Below are 17,186 nucleotides of genomic sequence, written 5' to 3' on the forward strand. Positions count from 1 at the left end.
GCTTTCACTCTAATATATGAACATGACACTGTGTTAACAAATTAAGACAGCTTGTAACAGGGAAAGCTAAGGACGATTCTTGCCGAAGGTGGTACTGTGAAAGAGGAAATCACCGGGAAACAGCCCAAGGACACTGGTGCTGCAGCCAGCATCACTCCAGCACCCTTCCAGGAAGGAACCCCGGTGGCTACAGGTCCCCAGCTAGGTTGACCTGTACCTCACCCTGTCCCTCCCTGTGGGGCGGGGTCCGATAGCTTCAAGAAGGCTTCTGGGGTCAGTGGCCAGGAACAAAGTCTGGGAGCTGGGGAGCGACGGAGCCGAGCACACAGGTGGGTTCCGATGGGCCATCAAACAGGTGGGCAGGAAAGGGGCACAGACAAGGTGACAAGGCATGGTGTGAGAGACAGGGGACGGGAAGACACAGGGAAGGAGAGCCAGGGAGTTCAGGAGCCCAGAATGGGCTGCAGAAGGCCGCTGCAGGCAACTCTGGGCGAGAGAAGTGGGCCCTGGACGGGGTGGCTTGCAGGGGCAGGCGTTCCTCCCCTCTGAAGTCAGAAGGGGCAAAGGCGGCCAAGTTTTCCTTTTCCTCCATGGCTCTCCGGCAGGTCCTCCCCAACACTGCCCATGTGACTTCAGAAGAGAGGAGGATGAACGTCTTCTGCATCTCCTTCCCACTGCCTAAAGCAAAAACACATTTGGAGATAAGAAATTGTATAGGAGGCCATAAAGGGCATAAAAACACAAGGAACACACAATGCCTACGTTAAGATTTCAGCCCCACCTTCCGGAAAGATAGTAAAAGATCAGTGGTTGGTAGAGGGTGGACTTCAGGGAGGGAGGATTATGGAGAGCTTGGAGAATTTGGAGAGTGGGGGGGGGGGGGCAGTGAGACTATTACCTGACACCGGTAGTGTCAGGATCCTCTGGATGCACCATCTGCTCTGGGTATTAATGGGGTTCCTGTGGCTCGGTTGTTACACATGCAGCATGCTGGTGGGTGCTGATGGTGGAGGAGGCTGGGGACAGTGGCAGGGGACACGGGGCAGTGCTCTACACTTCCTGTCCAAGGTGGCTATGAAGCTAAACCACTCTCAAAACTCAAGTCTAGGACTGAGCAGTCCAGGAAGGCCAGTGGAATGTATGAGAAGGATTCCAGGTTCTGCCTGAGCCTTCTGGTGTCAGGGACGGACATAAAGCAGCTCTTCTGTTGAGAAATGTCCCTGGGAGGGGCTTCCCACCGAGGGCCAGCAGTATTGAGGTCAGGTGAGAATCTGGGAAATCAGAGCTCATGATAATGACAGAATCCAACATGTGTGCAGGGACAGAGGTCTCCTGGGAACTCTGAACATAGCAGGGCCTGACAGACAGCCTCCCTCCAGGTACAAAGGAGTTCAGAGAGATAGACACTAAGACTCCTAGCATCCCAGAGACCCTGCCCTGAACACATACACAATATTCTCCTGGTGGCTTGGGAACAGGATTACAGGGTAAAGATCCTGACTATGCCTCCACGAAAAAGGAAGAGGAAGGTCCTATCTCTATCCCCTGTCTACACTGAGGGGCCAGAGGAAGTGGACAGGGCTGTCCCCGTGCTCCCCACATAATCTGCAGTACTCGCCACCACCCCCAATGTGCTGTGGTCCGGGCTGTACCTTTAGGGGTCAGTTTAAAGAAACGGATTAGCTAGCACTCCAGGCGATCCTGGAAGGGCAGCTTTGTTCCAAACCCATGACTTAACATCCGATTAGCTTTTCTGGACAAGCCCAGAGTGGAGCCCGGAGCTGTTGTCATTCCCATTTCACAGGTGAGACCCTGGGGAATTTAAGCAGCATGGCCAAGACCATGCAAGCGGTCCTTACGATGTCCTTTAGCAGGACTCGAACCCAACACAAACCCGAGAGCCTACACTTTGAGCGTCTACACTGACTTTTGAAAGGTGGCCCCTAGGGGGATTTTATTGTTGGGGGGATGGCTCAGACAATAGGACTTGCCTGCAAGGGCAAGAACCTGAATTTGATCCCCACACCACACATGAAATTCCAGGAGTGATGGCACACGCTTGTGACCCCAATGCTGGGGAGATCCCTGCAGCTTGCTGAGTGTCAAGCCTGGTGACATCAGTGGTTTCCAGGTAAAAGTCCGGGATTAGCCTTACCAAAGGGAAAAAAGTGGAGAACGAAGGGAGAAGACACTTGAAGTTGACTTCTCCCCTACACATGCATGAATACATAGCACACACGCACACACCTACACACACGCCCTCACACAGATACAAACACACACACATCAACAATTTCATTTAAAAAGCGACCGTTTTGCAATGAGTATAACCCTCTGTCTCACCAGAATACAAGCCTTCGAGATGTTTGCGGTTCAATTCTTGGACTGCCGTGACTCATGTCCCTGGCTAAGGGAAATGTTCCTCTTTTGAAATAAACTGCCAGAGAGGACCAAACATGGGAATGTATGTAAACAAGAAAGTCCATGCGGCTATAAGAGGTAAACAGAAGAGAGGAGAAATCAGTGTATGCATGCACAGAGGACAAACAGCATTAGGAACCGTGAGTGGGGACCCAGAGACCCCCTCTCTGCCTTCAGTTTGATTGACAGGAGGAGGCTAGTAGGTAGGGAAGTGCCAGGGCTGAGGGACAAGGTACTGTGAGGTGCTCAGTAGACTAAGGGTCATATTCAAGTCCTCTCCTCCCTTCTGCTGTTCCAGAGCCATGAGGCTAGCAAAAATGAGCCTGGCCTTCACCTGGGGAGCTGTCATATTGGTGCTACAGATGGCAGGCACAGCACCTGCTGTGAGGACTCCTCATGACAAACCTAGGGTATTTGCAGACCTGAGCACCCAGGAGATGAAGGCTGTGCACAGCTTCCTGATGAGCAGGAAGGAGCTGCGGCTCCAGCCATCCAAGAAAGTGACTTTGGCCAAGAACTCAGTGTTTCTCATTGAGATGCTACTGCCCAAGAAGACACATGTGCTGAAATTTCTGGATAAAGGAGGGAAAAGCCCTGTCCGGGAAGCCAGGGCCATCATCTTCTTCGGGGCCCAGGAGCACCCCAATGTCACCGAGTTTGCTGTGGGGCCCCTGCCATTGCCGTACTACATTCGAGAACTGTCCCCCAGGCCAGGGCACCATCTGTCCTGGTCATCCAGACCCATCTCAATGGCAGAGTATGACCTCCTCTTCCACATGCTGAAGACAGCCACCACACCTCTGCATCAGTTTTTCCTTGACACCACTGGCTTCTCATTCCTGGGCTGTGATGACCGGTGCTTGACTTTTACCGACGTGGCTCCCCGTGGGGTGGAGTCTGGTCAGCGTAGAAGCTGGTTTATCGTGCAGCGCTATGTGGAAGGCTACTTCCTGCACCCCACAGGTCTGGAGCTCCTTGTGGATCACGGGAGCACAGATGCCCAGGACTGGAGAGTGGAGCAGGTCTGGTATAACGGCAAGTTCTACAACAGCCCAGAGGAACTGGCTCAGAAGTATGCAGACGGAGAAGTGGACACGGTGGTCCTCGAGGACCCACTGCCTGATGACACAGAGAAGCCCCCACTCTTCTCTTCCCACAAGCCCCGAGGGGAATTCCCCACGCCCATCACTGTTGCCGGCCCCCACGTTGTACAGCCCAGTGGTCCCCGATACAAGCTGGAGGGCAACACTGTGCTCTATGGAGGCTGGAGCTTCTCTTACCGGTTAAGATCTTCTTCTGGGCTGCAGGTCTTTAATGTGCTCTTTGGAGGTGAGCGGATCGCCTACGAGGTCAGTGTGCAAGAGGCTGTGGCACTGTATGGAGGACACACACCTGCAGGCATGCAGACTAAATATATTGATGTTGGCTGGGGTCTGGGCAGTGTCACTCACGAGCTGGCCCCTGGCATCGATTGTCCAGAGACTGCTACTTTCCTGGATGCCTTCCACTATTATGACAGTGATGGCCCTGTCCATTATCCGCATGCTCTCTGCCTCTTTGAGATGCCCACCGGGGTGCCCCTTAGGCGCCACTTTAACTCAAACTTTAAAGGCGGCTTCAACTTCTATGCGGGTTTGAAGGGGTATGTGCTGGTGCTTCGGACAACATCAACAGTCTACAATTATGATTATATCTGGGATTTCATCTTCTACCCTAACGGTGTAATGGAGACCAAGATGCATGCCACTGGCTACGTCCATGCAACCTTCTACACCCCTGAGGGACTGCGCCACGGCACTCGCCTACAAACCCACCTGCTTGGCAACATCCACACCCACCTAGTGCACTACCGTGTTGACCTGGATGTGGCAGGTAGGAACTCAGTGCCAGACTCTCTTAGTCACTTGGCTGCTTCTCATTGATAGACTCACTCCACAGGGGGTGGGTTGAGACTCTGAGTCACAGCAGCAGGGTTATTCTTTCTGTCTGCTTCCTAGCAATATAAAGCAGCATGCGTCCCCAGCAAATGGAGGCAGTGAACAGTGCACTAGGGTTACCCTGTATGTGGGGTGTGCATCTGTCCTTGTCTTGGGCTGAGCGAGTTGGCATACATGGAGTGAGGAAGGGCTAAGTGTCCAGGTGGGCAATAGGTTCTGAAGCCCAGTACTTTGAAATGGGGCCCAGGGCCATCTGGGGCTGCTCAGTGTGTTTCATGGATAAAGGATGGTTCCACAGAAGGGTGGCAGGGACGTGACTCCTGATATTAAATTTGAGAGCAGATGAATGGCTTCCACCTACTTGACCCCACTTGACTCCTGGCCCATAGTACACTGACCATCCTGTGCAAACATGGCTGCCCCTATGCCAAGGTTCAGAGAACAGAAAACGTTCTGAAGGAGCAGCTCTCCAGAAATCTGCAAGGTATCATGTGCGCGCACCACTTGCCATGACTGACCGTGGACTGATCTCTAACTCCTCTGGCTTCATTTTCTGTGTCACTGCCACCACCTAGGTGCCCCACCACTGGACCAGTGCCTGCCCCCAGCTCTGCATCTTCTTCACTGCTGGCTCCGGGTGTGGTCTGGGATGGACATCTTATGAGCAGCGAGGTTTCTCTTCCAGTATTTGAGTCTCACCCTGCATCCCCTCTCACATCCCCAGGCACCAAGAACAGCTTCCAGACCCTGAAGACGAAGCTGGAAAACATCACCAATCCCTGGAGCCCAGGTCACTCCCTGGTTCAGCCCACACTCGAGCAGACCCGGTACTCCCGGGAGCGCCAGGCTGCGTTCCGCTTTGGACAGACTCTGCCCAAGTACCTGCTCTTTAGCAGCCCCCAAAAGAACCGTTGGGGCCACGCTCGCAGCTACCGCCTGCAGATCCACTCCATGGCTGACCAGGTGCTGCCACCAGGCTGGAAGGAGGAGCGGGCTGTCACTTGGGCCAGGTGAGAAGACCCAGGGAGGGCCAGGGGCTCCGTTCAGTGATTGTGTATCCTGATTGTACTTCTGTCCTCCAGGCTCTGAGTCTGTGTGTACTTGTGGGTATGCATTCTCCTGCACTTGGGGAGGGAGGGGTGGGGTGGTGCTCACAGGGGTCCTGGCCCTTGCGTGCTGATGGTCATTCTTGAAGATTTCCAGGAGATGATCATCATTCTGTAGAAGCAACTTCACCATCTTTGACCCTGAAGACGCTCCCTGAAAGGGCTCGAAGACAGCCTTAGTGCCCATAGCCACTTGACTTTTCTTCTCTGCAGGTACCCCCTGGCTGTGACGAAGTATCGGGAATCTGAGCGTTACAGCAGCAGCCTCTACAACCAGAACGACCCCTGGGATCCCCCCATTGTCTTCGAGGAGTTCCTTCAGAACAATGAGAACATTGAAGAGGAGGTATTGACCCCACCCCTGCCCCTGCCCACCTCAGGCCCTGTGGTCCTAAAAGTATGTTTTTTTCTAGTACATGGTAAGTTAGGGTCATGACAGACCCATCCACCTCTCCAATGGGACTGAGAACACCTCAGGAAATTTGTAGAGACATCTTTCAAGACACAAGCCTATAGCATGAATCTTAAAAGTTCTTATTAATAAAATCAAACCTGAGGCCAGTTATTGGGGTGAACACTGACCATAACAAGCCACAGCTACCTCACCTCGCCGGATCCTCAGCTGGTCTTGTTTCCTCAGACTGGAGGCTTCTGAGTCCTCATCCAGAATGGGTCTCATCTGAATTGCTGCTCAAAAGCCTGAATGCTTAACCAGGCCATATGCTTCTAGTTTCTGGTCCTCATGCCTTATATACCTTTCTGCTTTCTACCACCACTCCCTGGGATTAAAGGCTGGCTTTCTGGGATTAAAGGCATGAGTCACCATGCTTGGCCCCTGGAATGCTAGGATTAAAGGTGTGTGATACCACTGCCTATTCTCTATGTTTAATATTGTGGCTGTTCTGTCTCTGATCCCAGATAAGTTCATTAGGGTGCACAATATTTCGGGGAACACAATACCACCACACAAGCCAAACTACCCTCAGTTGGCTGGTACTCAGCACTGCCCTGCCCACTGAAACCTTTGTTTCTCCCACAGGATTTGGTGGCCTGGGTGACAGTGGGATTCCTGCACATCCCCCACTCAGAGGATGTCCCCAACACAGCCACACCTGGGAACTCTGTGGGCTTCTTGATCCGGCCCTTCAACTTCTTCCCAGAGGACCCGTCCCTGGCATCTAGAGACACTGTGATAGTGTGGCCCCAGAACAAAGGGCTCAACCATGTCCAGCGCTGGATTCCTGAGAACAGAGCCTGCCTGATGTCCCCTCCCTTCAGCTACAATGGGACCTACATGCCTGTGTGAAGGGTCTGACCCCAACCTCTGCAGAATAGCCCCAGAGCCCCACAAGGACAGGCAATAACCCTTCCATTTATACCCTGTATGCTGCTTTTTAGCAGCAGGGGAGGGCTGGCCATGGGCTCTATTCATGTTTCAAAGCTGCACCTGCCAATGACTCCCAAGACCAATGCAAAGGAAGGATACTGGAATTCTCTAGCAGGTGGGTTGTTGTTTTTTGGTTTTGGTTTTGTTTTTTTAACATTTGAGGCTTTTATCTGCCTATCCAGAGGCTTCAGGGAAATTGTCTTATCTCAATGATGAGCATGCATAAGGAAACTGTTATATGGACATCTAATAAAATGACACCTTCACCCTTTAGACATTGGTCTAGTGTCTGGGGTTGACCTCATGATCTCTTTCTAAACACAAAAAGCCCACAAGTGTATATGTTGATTTGTTGCAGTTTTGTCTGTAAAATATTAAAAAACAATGTCAATAGGCTAATAAACAGACTTCAACCTTCTTTTCCTTATGCCTACATGCCAGAAGAAGGCACCAGATCTCATTATAGATGGTTTCAAGCCACCTTGTGGTTGCTGGGAATTGAGCTCAGGACCTCTGGAAGAGCAGCCAGTGCTCTTAACCTCTGAGCCACCTCTCCAGTCCCTTTCTCTTTGTTATGAAGAAAAGAAGGCTGTAACTGGCTTAGGAGAGCATTTTCAGAGAGCACAGAAGAGAACAGGGTGATAAAAACCAGGGGACAAGCAGGTCCTGTGAACTAGACACTCCGCCCCGCCTCGTGTGTGTGTGTGTGTGTGTGTGTGTGTGTGTGTGTGTGTGTGTGTGTGTGTGTACAGTTGTCACTCATGGACCACGCTGGTGGATGCTGACAGTCAGGGAGGCCTGTGAGGGCTCAGGAGTTACAGTGCTGTACTCTATGCCCTCTGCTCAATTTTGCTATGAACCTAAACTGTTCAAAAAAAGAAAATCTATGGTCCCATCAACATTCCCCTAAGGAGCTTTAGGTGGTTAATGGTTGCTAAGGGAAGGGACAGTTTTACTTATCGATGGTGTAACCACTGGTAAGTTACCCTTGCTCAAGTAAATAACTCTCAACCCAAGAAAATGCAGTGAGCTGCAAAAAGGAATGATGAATGAATGAATCAATCAATCAAGACAAGAGAGGAAGAAGGGACATAGTGGAAGGAGCTGAGCAGGAGGGTAAAAGGATAATGAGGGAAATATTAGCAATGTGTGTTGTGTACTGTCCATGTATAAAATTGTGGGAGGAAATTTTTAATTTTTTTTAAAGATTTATTAACTTATTATTTATACCAGTATTCTGTCTGCATGTGTTCCTGCAAGCCAGAAGAGGGCACCAGGTCTCATTACAGGTGGTTGTGAGTCCACCATGTGGTTGCTGGGAATTGAACTCAGGACCTCTGGAAGAGCAGTCAGTGCTCTTAACCACTGAGCCATCTCTCCAGCCCAAATTTTTAATTTTTTATGAGTAATGTATTTACATTATTCCCACTCTTCCACCTGCCCCCTCCAAATCCTCCCAGGTGCCATCCCCCAAACTCTCTCTCAAATTCATGATCTTGTCTTTAATTATTGTTACACACACACACACACACACACACACACACACACACACACACACACACACACACACGCCTGCCTAGTCCACTTTGTGTTGTTTGTATGTACACCTGTCTAGGGCTGGCCATTTGGGATTGGACAACCTATCAGGGAGAATGTTCCCAAAGAAGACTGACTCATCCTCTCTCCACAGCCATGAATTACCTGCAGTTCTTCATCAGCTGATGGGCCTTATACATTTTCCCCCAACAACATTCACACGCCACTGGGCTTGTCCTCATACAGGTCTTTTTATTAGTGAGGTTTTGAGGGTGCAGGTTCTTTGGAATGTATAGAAGACCATTTCACAGCAGACATTACTGGTCCTCTGGTTCTTGCAATCATCTCCCCGTGTCTGTGATTTTCCTGAGTTTAGGTATATGAATTATATTGTAGATGTATCCATCAGCTGGAGTTGAGCAGCCACGGTCACTTACTTCCTACAGACCAGTTGTGGATTCTGTGATAGTCCCCTTTTGGTTCATGAAGAAGCTTAATGGGGTTGAAAGCTACACTTCTCTGTGGGCATATGGCTAAATGTTTAGAACACAGAAACCATATTGGTTTAGGAAAGTGGTCTTCCAGGGCCTATGACCTCCCCAGCCATGGTAGCAAGCTGGGTTTACAGCACCAGGTGTGAATTCCCTCCTATTGAATGGGATTTGAGTCTAATTAGACAGCTGTTGACTATCCCTAAGATAAAAGTATCACTATTGTACCATTGAGAATCTCTTGCCATACCAATCATTGTTGGGGGTTATGGGCATCTCAGCTGGGTAGGATGGTTGGTTGCTTTTATTCCTTGGCAGCTTGCATTGCACCTGCCAATACTATAAAAGCTAGACCTCAGAGCAGAGTCTCCCAGGCCAATTCTAGTTCAATTCCTCCAAGTCCTGTGTCCAAAGTGGGTGTTGTCTTTGACTACAGGGTCTTACCTTCAAGTTGCAATGGCAATAGCTTATACTACCTTGAGAATCTCTTGGATTCCACTGATCAAAAGCTACAAAGATTTCCTGTGCCTGGCACTGAGGGTTTTTTTTAGATAGTCTATGGTTCTTGTAGGAAATATTATCACTCTGAGTGACATAACTCCATTTAATGTGTGTTTATTTTAAACTTTATTATTTAAAAATTATTTAAAACATTTATTTTGCAAATAAAAAAATTACACGCCAAAATTAGCCAGACCCAAAGACTATGCAACTCAATGAACTTCTACTATTAGGGTAGCCAGTCGGAGCAGAAGCTTGGAGCTTCCCGCCAGATTTTGTACTTTTACTATCAGATATATTTAATGCATTATCCATTTCCAAAACATAAAAAGTCCATGACAGAGCTAGAAATAGGAAACCACTTATCTCTATATCATCTTTCATTACTTATGTTCATTACCTACATCCAGTTCTTTCTTGTTCTCTTTTATGTTATACTACATCCACGTGTATATTTGTTTACATCCATCCATACATCTATCTGTCATCTATCTACCATATGTCTATGGGAACAACAATAAGTCAGTTTAATCCTGTGCCAATTTAGCAGGATAATGGTAGCAATTTCTCCCCCAGGGCCTACGATCTGCTCATCACAGATTCTTGGCCTTGATCACGTATTTCCAACTGGTGGAGCGGGTCTTCAGTCCAATCAGAATCAGAGGTGATCGGCTCCTCCCGTGATATTTGTGACAGTACTGCACCAATGGGCCGGTCTTACTCTAGTTTGCCCTTTTCTAATTCACACATTGCAAGCCACTTTAGTTGAAATACACTCTGGTGCAGTGCCCTCTGCTGGTAGGGGACATGCAGCAACACAGCCCTCTGAGTCTCTCTAGGCCTCTATCTGACCAGGAAAAGGGGGTTTTCTACAGATTCCTCCACGGGGATTGCAATCTGGAGAACCAGAGGCAATTAATCACCTATGACAGCAAAGGCTTCTCAGACTCCGTCTACCTGCTCACAGGCCCAAGGGGTAAGCCCAGCCTCTGGACTTCACCCTGCCTGCAGGAGTGAAGGATGCAGCTAGAGACCCAGAGGGACCTTGAGTGGGAACTCACAGTCAGATGGAGCCTTCTTGTATCAGTGACAGGCACAAGGAGGCTCCCCTGAGAGAATCCCACAAAGAAGGGCTTCTGCTGGTTAGGATCTGGAGAAAGCAGGGCCTGTGATCGTGATAGCAGCCAGCATATGTACAGGCACTGAGACTTCCCAAGAAGTCTGCACATAGCATATAGCAGAATTCTAGCAGGCATCCCTACCCCCAAATATAAGGGTGGACAGAGTGATAGCCACAAAGGTCTGCCAGCAGGGCAAGCAAACCCACCCTGCACCCATTCCTGGTGGCTTGGGGATAAGGTTCGGCTGTGAAAGTATTTGCCATGCCTTCTCCCAAAGGTGAAAGGAGGAGGGCACCTTCCCAACTCATCTACCTGGGATGACTTGAATTCTACAGCTTTCATAGTCAAGATACCTGGACTTGAGTACCTGACTGGGAAACCAGAAAAGGCTGAGCAGGGTGGATTATCCTATTCTTGCTTCATAGCCCAAGTCCAACCAGTCTGCAGTAGGCAGACATCTGATGAACTGGAGTCCAGACTGTATCATCAAAGATCACTTTAAAGAGATATGCCCAAAATTCCTTGTGTTCCTAGAAAGCTGGCATTGTCCTATACACTTTACACTTACTGTGAGCTTTTTAATCTCCACAACCTTCAGGACATTTATCGTGGTTTGAATAAAAATGGCTCCCATAAGCTCATAGGGAGTGCACTATTAGGAGGTGTGGCCTTGTTGGAGTAGGTGTGGCTTTGTTGAAGGAAATGTGTCACTGGGGGTGGGCTTTGAGGTCTCAGAAACTCAAGCCAGCTGTCTTCCTGCTGCATGCCTATCTGGATGTAGAACTCTCAGCTCTTTCTCTAGCACCACATCTGCCTGCACGCTGTGATATTTCCTGTCATGACAATAATGGACTAAACCTCTGAAACTGTAAGCCAGCCCTAATTAAAGGCTTTCCTTTAGAAGAGTTGCCATGGTCATGGTGTCTCTTCACAGCAGTAGAAACCCTAACTAAGACAATGTATCCTGATACTATCATTTCCATTTCATAGTTAATACAACGGAAGCCCAGAGAATTTAAACAACATGGCCAAGAACATGCAGGTTGACCTCAGTCATGTGATTCCCCAGGACTTCAACCCAGGCCTGCATTTTAACATCTACACTAAACTCCCAAATGTGTTCCCTATTAGAAGGGAGTTTGCTGTGAGCACAGCCCTTTGCTCATCCGGAACGTAGCACTGTGATTCCTTTAGCACTGAGCTTTGACTCATGGTAAACCTGCTGATGAGTATTCTGCCAACGAGATAACACCAAGAAAATGGGAAACGATGAGCATTTATCTACATAAGACATACCACAAGAGATCTGTAGATGAGGAAGGAAATAGGTAGATACCCACCCAGGGGCCCAAATACTAAAGGTGAATGGCAACCCAGAGATTCCAGCTCTGGCTTAGAGGAGGAAGCTGACGTGATAGATGAGAAACAGAGCTACTCTAAGGCTAGCTGGGAGCAAGAAGTACTTAAGTTCTCTCTCCTACCATGCTGCATTCCAAAGCCATGGGCTTGGCATAAAGGAACCTGGGACTGGGCAACTGCCATCTTGGTGACACAGACAGCAGTAGGAGAGTGCCCTGTGTGGCCCCGGTGATAAGACTCAGGTATTCTGATTCATGAGCGCTCATAAGCTGGGGTCAGTGCACACCTTCCTGATGAGCAGGAGGGTCAGTGCACACCTTCCTGATGAACAGGAGGGTCAGTGCACACCTTTCTGATGAACAGGAGGGTCAGTGCACACCTTCCTGATGAGCAGGAGGGTCAGTGCACACCTTCCTGATGAACAGGAGGGTCAGTGCATACCTTCCTGATGAACAGGAGGGTCAGTGCACACCTTCCTGATGAACAGGAGGGTCAGTGCACACCTTCCTGATGAACAGACTTTTGAGCACTCCATTTGGGCACCCAGAGAAGGCTGGGCAGAACCGTGTTCTTCTCTTCCTTGCTTCACAGCCTAGACTTAGTCCTGCCAACGTGCAGTGCTCAGAACCTGTGATGTGCTGATGGTCACATGTTATCATTGGGGTGTCCTTTAAAGAGAAGCCTGGCAAGTGCTGCATGTCTTCCTGGAGGGCTGGCATTGTCCAGTGTACTTTATGTTTACTGTTGGGTTGTTTCTCTTGGGAACACTTAGGAGGTTACGGTTTTGTTGGCATTTTGGTTTCACAGTTGAGACAGTGAAGACATTGCTGTTTATTGGAACTCGAACCCAGGCAGAACTCAAACCCAGAGTCAGCGGTTGGAACATACAGAGTAAATTGTTAAATGCCACCATCTAGGGAGTATTTTGTTGCACAAAAAGGCAGTTTTGCTGTCGGTACAACCCTCTGCCTCACCGGGACACAGGAGGTTGTAGCCCTTGAGTTGGTCCTTGGGCTGCTGTGACTCTTGGTGGGCCTGACTGAGAAATGTTCCCCCACTGAGATAACCTCGAATAAAGGTCAAAAGAAGGGAATGGTTTTATGTAAGGGAGAAGGTGGGGGGGTTGTAGGTGAGGGAGGTCATCAGAGGGTACTCACGAAGGAACCAGGACAGTGTTGGGGATCATGAGTGACGACAGGACCCAAGCTCTCTCTTCAGCTGAAGCGAGCTGAAGACATTGTCAGCAGTGGAATGTTGAAGCTTGGGAACAAGACACTCTGAGACGCTAGAGCTTGGAGAGGGAAATGCTTGGGTGCTTTCCTCTGCTGTTGTCCAGAGAGGTTGGGCTCCTGCAGAAGAACTTGGCACTGAACTGGGTGACGTCATCTTGGTACTATACATGGCCGTGACAGAGTACCCTCAGGACCTGACTTGGGATCCCAGCTGGCAAAGCTTACATGCTGTGAGACTGTGAGAACGCCATGAACACCTTCCCAGACCCACCTCTAACTGGAGTGTGGCTTCCTCTATGACAATGGAGGGATCCACCAAGCTCCTGGATCACTTTCCCCTCAACACCTCCAGCTTCTTACTTCTGGGGCTACCTGTGCCCGATCTTCACCAACATGGCTTCCCCTGGCCTGGAATCTAGCCAGCTTTTTGTATATGGTTTATCTTAGAACATTACATAGAAGACTTCCTGCATCTCACAGCTCTGGAGACCCCGGTGGGTCTGGGGGCACAGGTGTCTAACTCTGGCGGCTGAAGCAGCTCTGACACATAATGCAGAGGAAATGACTTGGAGATACAAGGACCAACAAATGGACAAGATGATCCTCCAGGACCCGTTGCCCACGAGCAGAAAGGAGCCATCATTCTCCTGTTGCATGTCCTGTGGGATTTTCCTATGGCCATCATGTGGCTGTACATTCCCACTTTCCATGTGACAGCCTAGGGGACAACATGATGCTCTAGAGAGGCTGGAACTTCTCCTGCTGGCTGTTCCCTTCCAGACGGCCTCTACTGAACATGCACTTTGAGGGTGAGCAAACTTCCTATGAGGTCAGTGTACAAGAGATTTGTAGCACTGTACGGAGGAGACACATACTTATGGACATGAAAATCACACCCATGGACATGGTATGAGGACTGGTCAGTGTCGTTCACAAGTTAACCCTGAGTATCCACGGTCCAGAGATAGCCCCTCCCATGCCCAGAGCCACCTGGTGGCCAGCCAGCAGGTGACCCCTGACAGTGACTAAGCACCATGAAACTGAGTGGTGCAGCGACATCTACAGCCAGAACAATCCTGGGTCCCCACGGTCTGCGAGGCCTTCCTTCAAAACCACAAGAGCATTGACCTGAGATACCAGCCCAGCCCTCTCTGCCCCTTTCAGTATCCTCAGTTATCTAGACCTAGACTGGACCCTGGTCCTGAGATTGTGACGTGTTGCCAAGTGGAGGGGAAATTCAGAGGTCATGACAGAGGGGCCTACCTCTTTCCAGTGGAGGATGAGGACACCTCAGGAAGTTCATAGGCACACACGCCTCCAAACATCCCAAGTCAGAGTACCTTCAGATGGCCAGTAGTTAACACCAACCTACCCACTGAAGCCTGTGTCTCTCCTATCGTATTTAGTGGACTGGGTGACAACGGGATCATATTCCCAATGTGGCCACACCCAGAAGCTCTGTGGACTTCTTGCTCTGACCTGCAAGTTTTCCATAGAACTTGTCCATGACCTCCAAAGACAAGCAACCCTGTGTCCCATATACAGTGACAACAATTGACAGATACTGGGTCCCTGAAGACAGAGCTCGCCTTACGCCTCCTTCTTTCCACTGCAGAGTCCTAAAGTCCTGTGTGGAGAGTCCGTCCCCAGCTCCTTCCTAACAGCCTGGAGCGCCACAAGGACAGACAACGGCTCTTTAACCTCTACCCTTGTATGCAGCTTCCTAGAGCTGCCTGGGCATAGTGCCACACACAGAGATGGTGGTCATGGGCTCCACTCATATTTGTCTTCTGCACCCCAACAAGACTTCCATGAGCAGGGCAAAGGACGTCCATTGAAATGCTGGGTTTCTGTATAAGATGGAGTTTCCAGTATCTGAGGCTTTCAGTTCTGTCTCAGGGAGACTCCAGGTTAATTATCCCGCTTCAGTCAGTGATTGGCCTGTGTGAGGAAGCTCCTAGAGGAAAATCTAAAAAGCTTCCCAACACCTTCACCATGTGGCCGTTGTTCTAGTGTCTAAGGTTTGTCCCCACAGCCTCTCTGCAAACATCAGAAAAATAGATGTGTGTGCTGATTTACTGCAGCATCGTCTGGAACAACGGAATTCTGGAGAGAACGGCTTTCCCTCTGTGAAGAAGAAGAGTTCCATAAACCAGAACACAGCCGCACTGCAGTGTCTGCTGATGGATAAAAGAATGAGCAAAGACAACGTGTGGGCTGTAGGAAACCCCTGCAGGACGTATTTAGAAGAAAATGTCAGTAACGTGGGTAATGTGCTACTTTTGGAAGCAGACTTTTCCTTCACGGCTCCTTCAGGAGCGCATGCCTAGAACTCCAAAGCTGGGGCTGGACAATGGCTCAGTCAGTGACGTGCTTGTTCTGAAAGCATGGAGACCTGAGTTCAGATCCCCAACACCCAGGTAAAATCAACCACAGCACAACATGCCTGTAACCCCAGCACTGGAGTCAGAGAGAAGGGACATCCAGATCCCTGCAGCTCCCTGACCAACTAACCTAGTAGAAGAGCTCTGTGAGTCCTAGGTTCAGTGAGAGACTTTGCCTCAAAACACTGAGGTGAAGAATAACATAGAATGTCCACCTCTAACCTCTACACACACGTGGGCACCCACACAGGCATATGCACACACACAAGAAACCATACCTATTTATACACCCATGCACATACAAAAAAAAAAAAAAGAAAGATCAAAAGAAAAGTTAAAAAGAGCTTCAGACCTGAAGAGAGGTTACCCCAAGTTTGTGGAAACTGTTTAGAGCAACGTGAACTAAAGCAGGTGGAGCATTCCCCAGGCTCTGCTCTCTGCAGGTTGGCCACTCGTGGGTCTCTGTTAATGACTGTCTACTGCATTTGCAGAAGCTTCTCTGAGGAGCACTGAGGGACGCATTCATTTGTGTACATAACAATAAGTCACTAGGAGTCAGTTTAATACTACGCCCATTTAGCAGAATAATGGTAACAGGTTCTTCCCTAGGGCCGAGTCTAGCCACAGGTTATTGGCCAAACAATGGTGCCAGGTCTGGGTTGTGCCCTGTGGAGCAAAACTGCATCTGCTCCCCTCCAGGGTGAGAGGTCATTGCAGAGCAGGAAGTAGAAATACTGTAAGAGCCAGAGGTGGCCAATGAAGGAAGCAGTGTCCTCCAGCTCAACAAGGCAGCTGCACATAGGAATTCACAGTGATTATTACAGTATGCAAAGGCCCCATGAAACCTCAAGCCAGACCAAATCCCAGCACTGGAGTGGGGGTGGCGTGAAGTCCCACCCCTAGCTGAGGCGCTATTGGCAATTAATAAGACCCAGGAAGAGAGAGTCAATTTCTTTTAAAGAGTGTCGCCCCTGGTAGGTCAACCACACTTCAGTGGAAGGTCACATATCCAGGAGTATATGGGCAGCACTACTTGGACTTTATGGGGGAAAGATAAGCAGAGGACACAAGGTTGTGTGAGTAGGGAAGAGGATAAGGATCTGGGGGGAGTTGGGGAAGGGGTGAATATGGTCAAAACTCATGGTAAAAATGCTCAACAGACTAATAAAAAGCAAAAGATAAAAGGGGAACTAACAAGGTGTGGTGTGGAATGTCCTACCCCAGGCCTGCAGACAAAGGCAAACAGATGGGGAGCCCACACTATGGGTTCCAACACGATGACTCCTAGACTGCACAGGGCTGCTGTCGCCCTTGGCCAGGATGCCCAACAGGGAACCAGGAGCAGAAGAAACAGTCATGAAAGCTGAGAGCAGCCAAGGCCAGGACTTCAACCAAACGGATCCAATCCTCTTCCTCAACAAGGAGAGCACACTGTGATTGGTTTAGATAAGCATTTTAGGGGAGCTAAGAGAAGATTGGGTTAGAAATCAGAGGGCAAGCAACTCCTGAAGACGTGTGTGTGTGTGTGTGTGTGTGTGTGTGTGTGTAAAACTGTTGCCACCCCTACCACACTGAGGGTAACATTGGGACTGAAAGATGCCCCTCACTTTCTTCTGTCTTCTCTGGCTGTCTGATCATGCAGTTGGGGCTTAGTTTTAGCAGTTGAATAGGAGCAACTGATGAGGCTGGCATGGAAGGGGTGTGGCCAAAA

The 17,186-nt window shown here is 49.5% G+C and overlaps 1 protein-coding gene across 2 annotated transcripts; it reads left to right on the plus strand.

Moving 5' to 3' along the window:
* The first annotated feature begins 154 nt into the window (after nucleotides 1–154).
* LOC102926390 (diamine oxidase [copper-containing]) lies at nucleotides 155–7,124 on the plus strand. 2 transcript variants are annotated; one of them, XM_076566679.1, is made up of 5 exons: nucleotides 155–329; nucleotides 2,720–4,293; nucleotides 5,083–5,368; nucleotides 5,678–5,810; nucleotides 6,504–7,124. In XM_076566679.1, exons 2-5 carry the CDS (start codon nucleotides 2,724–2,726, stop codon nucleotides 6,768–6,770), a joined length of 2,256 nt encoding a protein of 751 aa, XP_076422794.1. In that variant the 5' UTR covers nucleotides 155–329; nucleotides 2,720–2,723; the 3' UTR covers nucleotides 6,771–7,124. The 2 variants fall into 2 exon arrangements, with proteins under 2 accessions (XP_076422794.1, XP_006996416.3); XM_006996354.4 differs by lacking the exon at nucleotides 155–329 and having other exon boundaries at nucleotides 2,360–4,293.
* The last annotated feature ends 10,062 nt before the right edge of the window (nucleotides 7,125–17,186 follow it).

The sequence above is a fragment of the Peromyscus maniculatus genome, chromosome 3 (assembly GCF_049852395.1).
Source record: "Peromyscus maniculatus bairdii isolate BWxNUB_F1_BW_parent chromosome 3, HU_Pman_BW_mat_3.1, whole genome shotgun sequence".
Classification (NCBI taxonomy): Eukaryota; Metazoa; Chordata; class Mammalia; order Rodentia; family Cricetidae; genus Peromyscus; species Peromyscus maniculatus.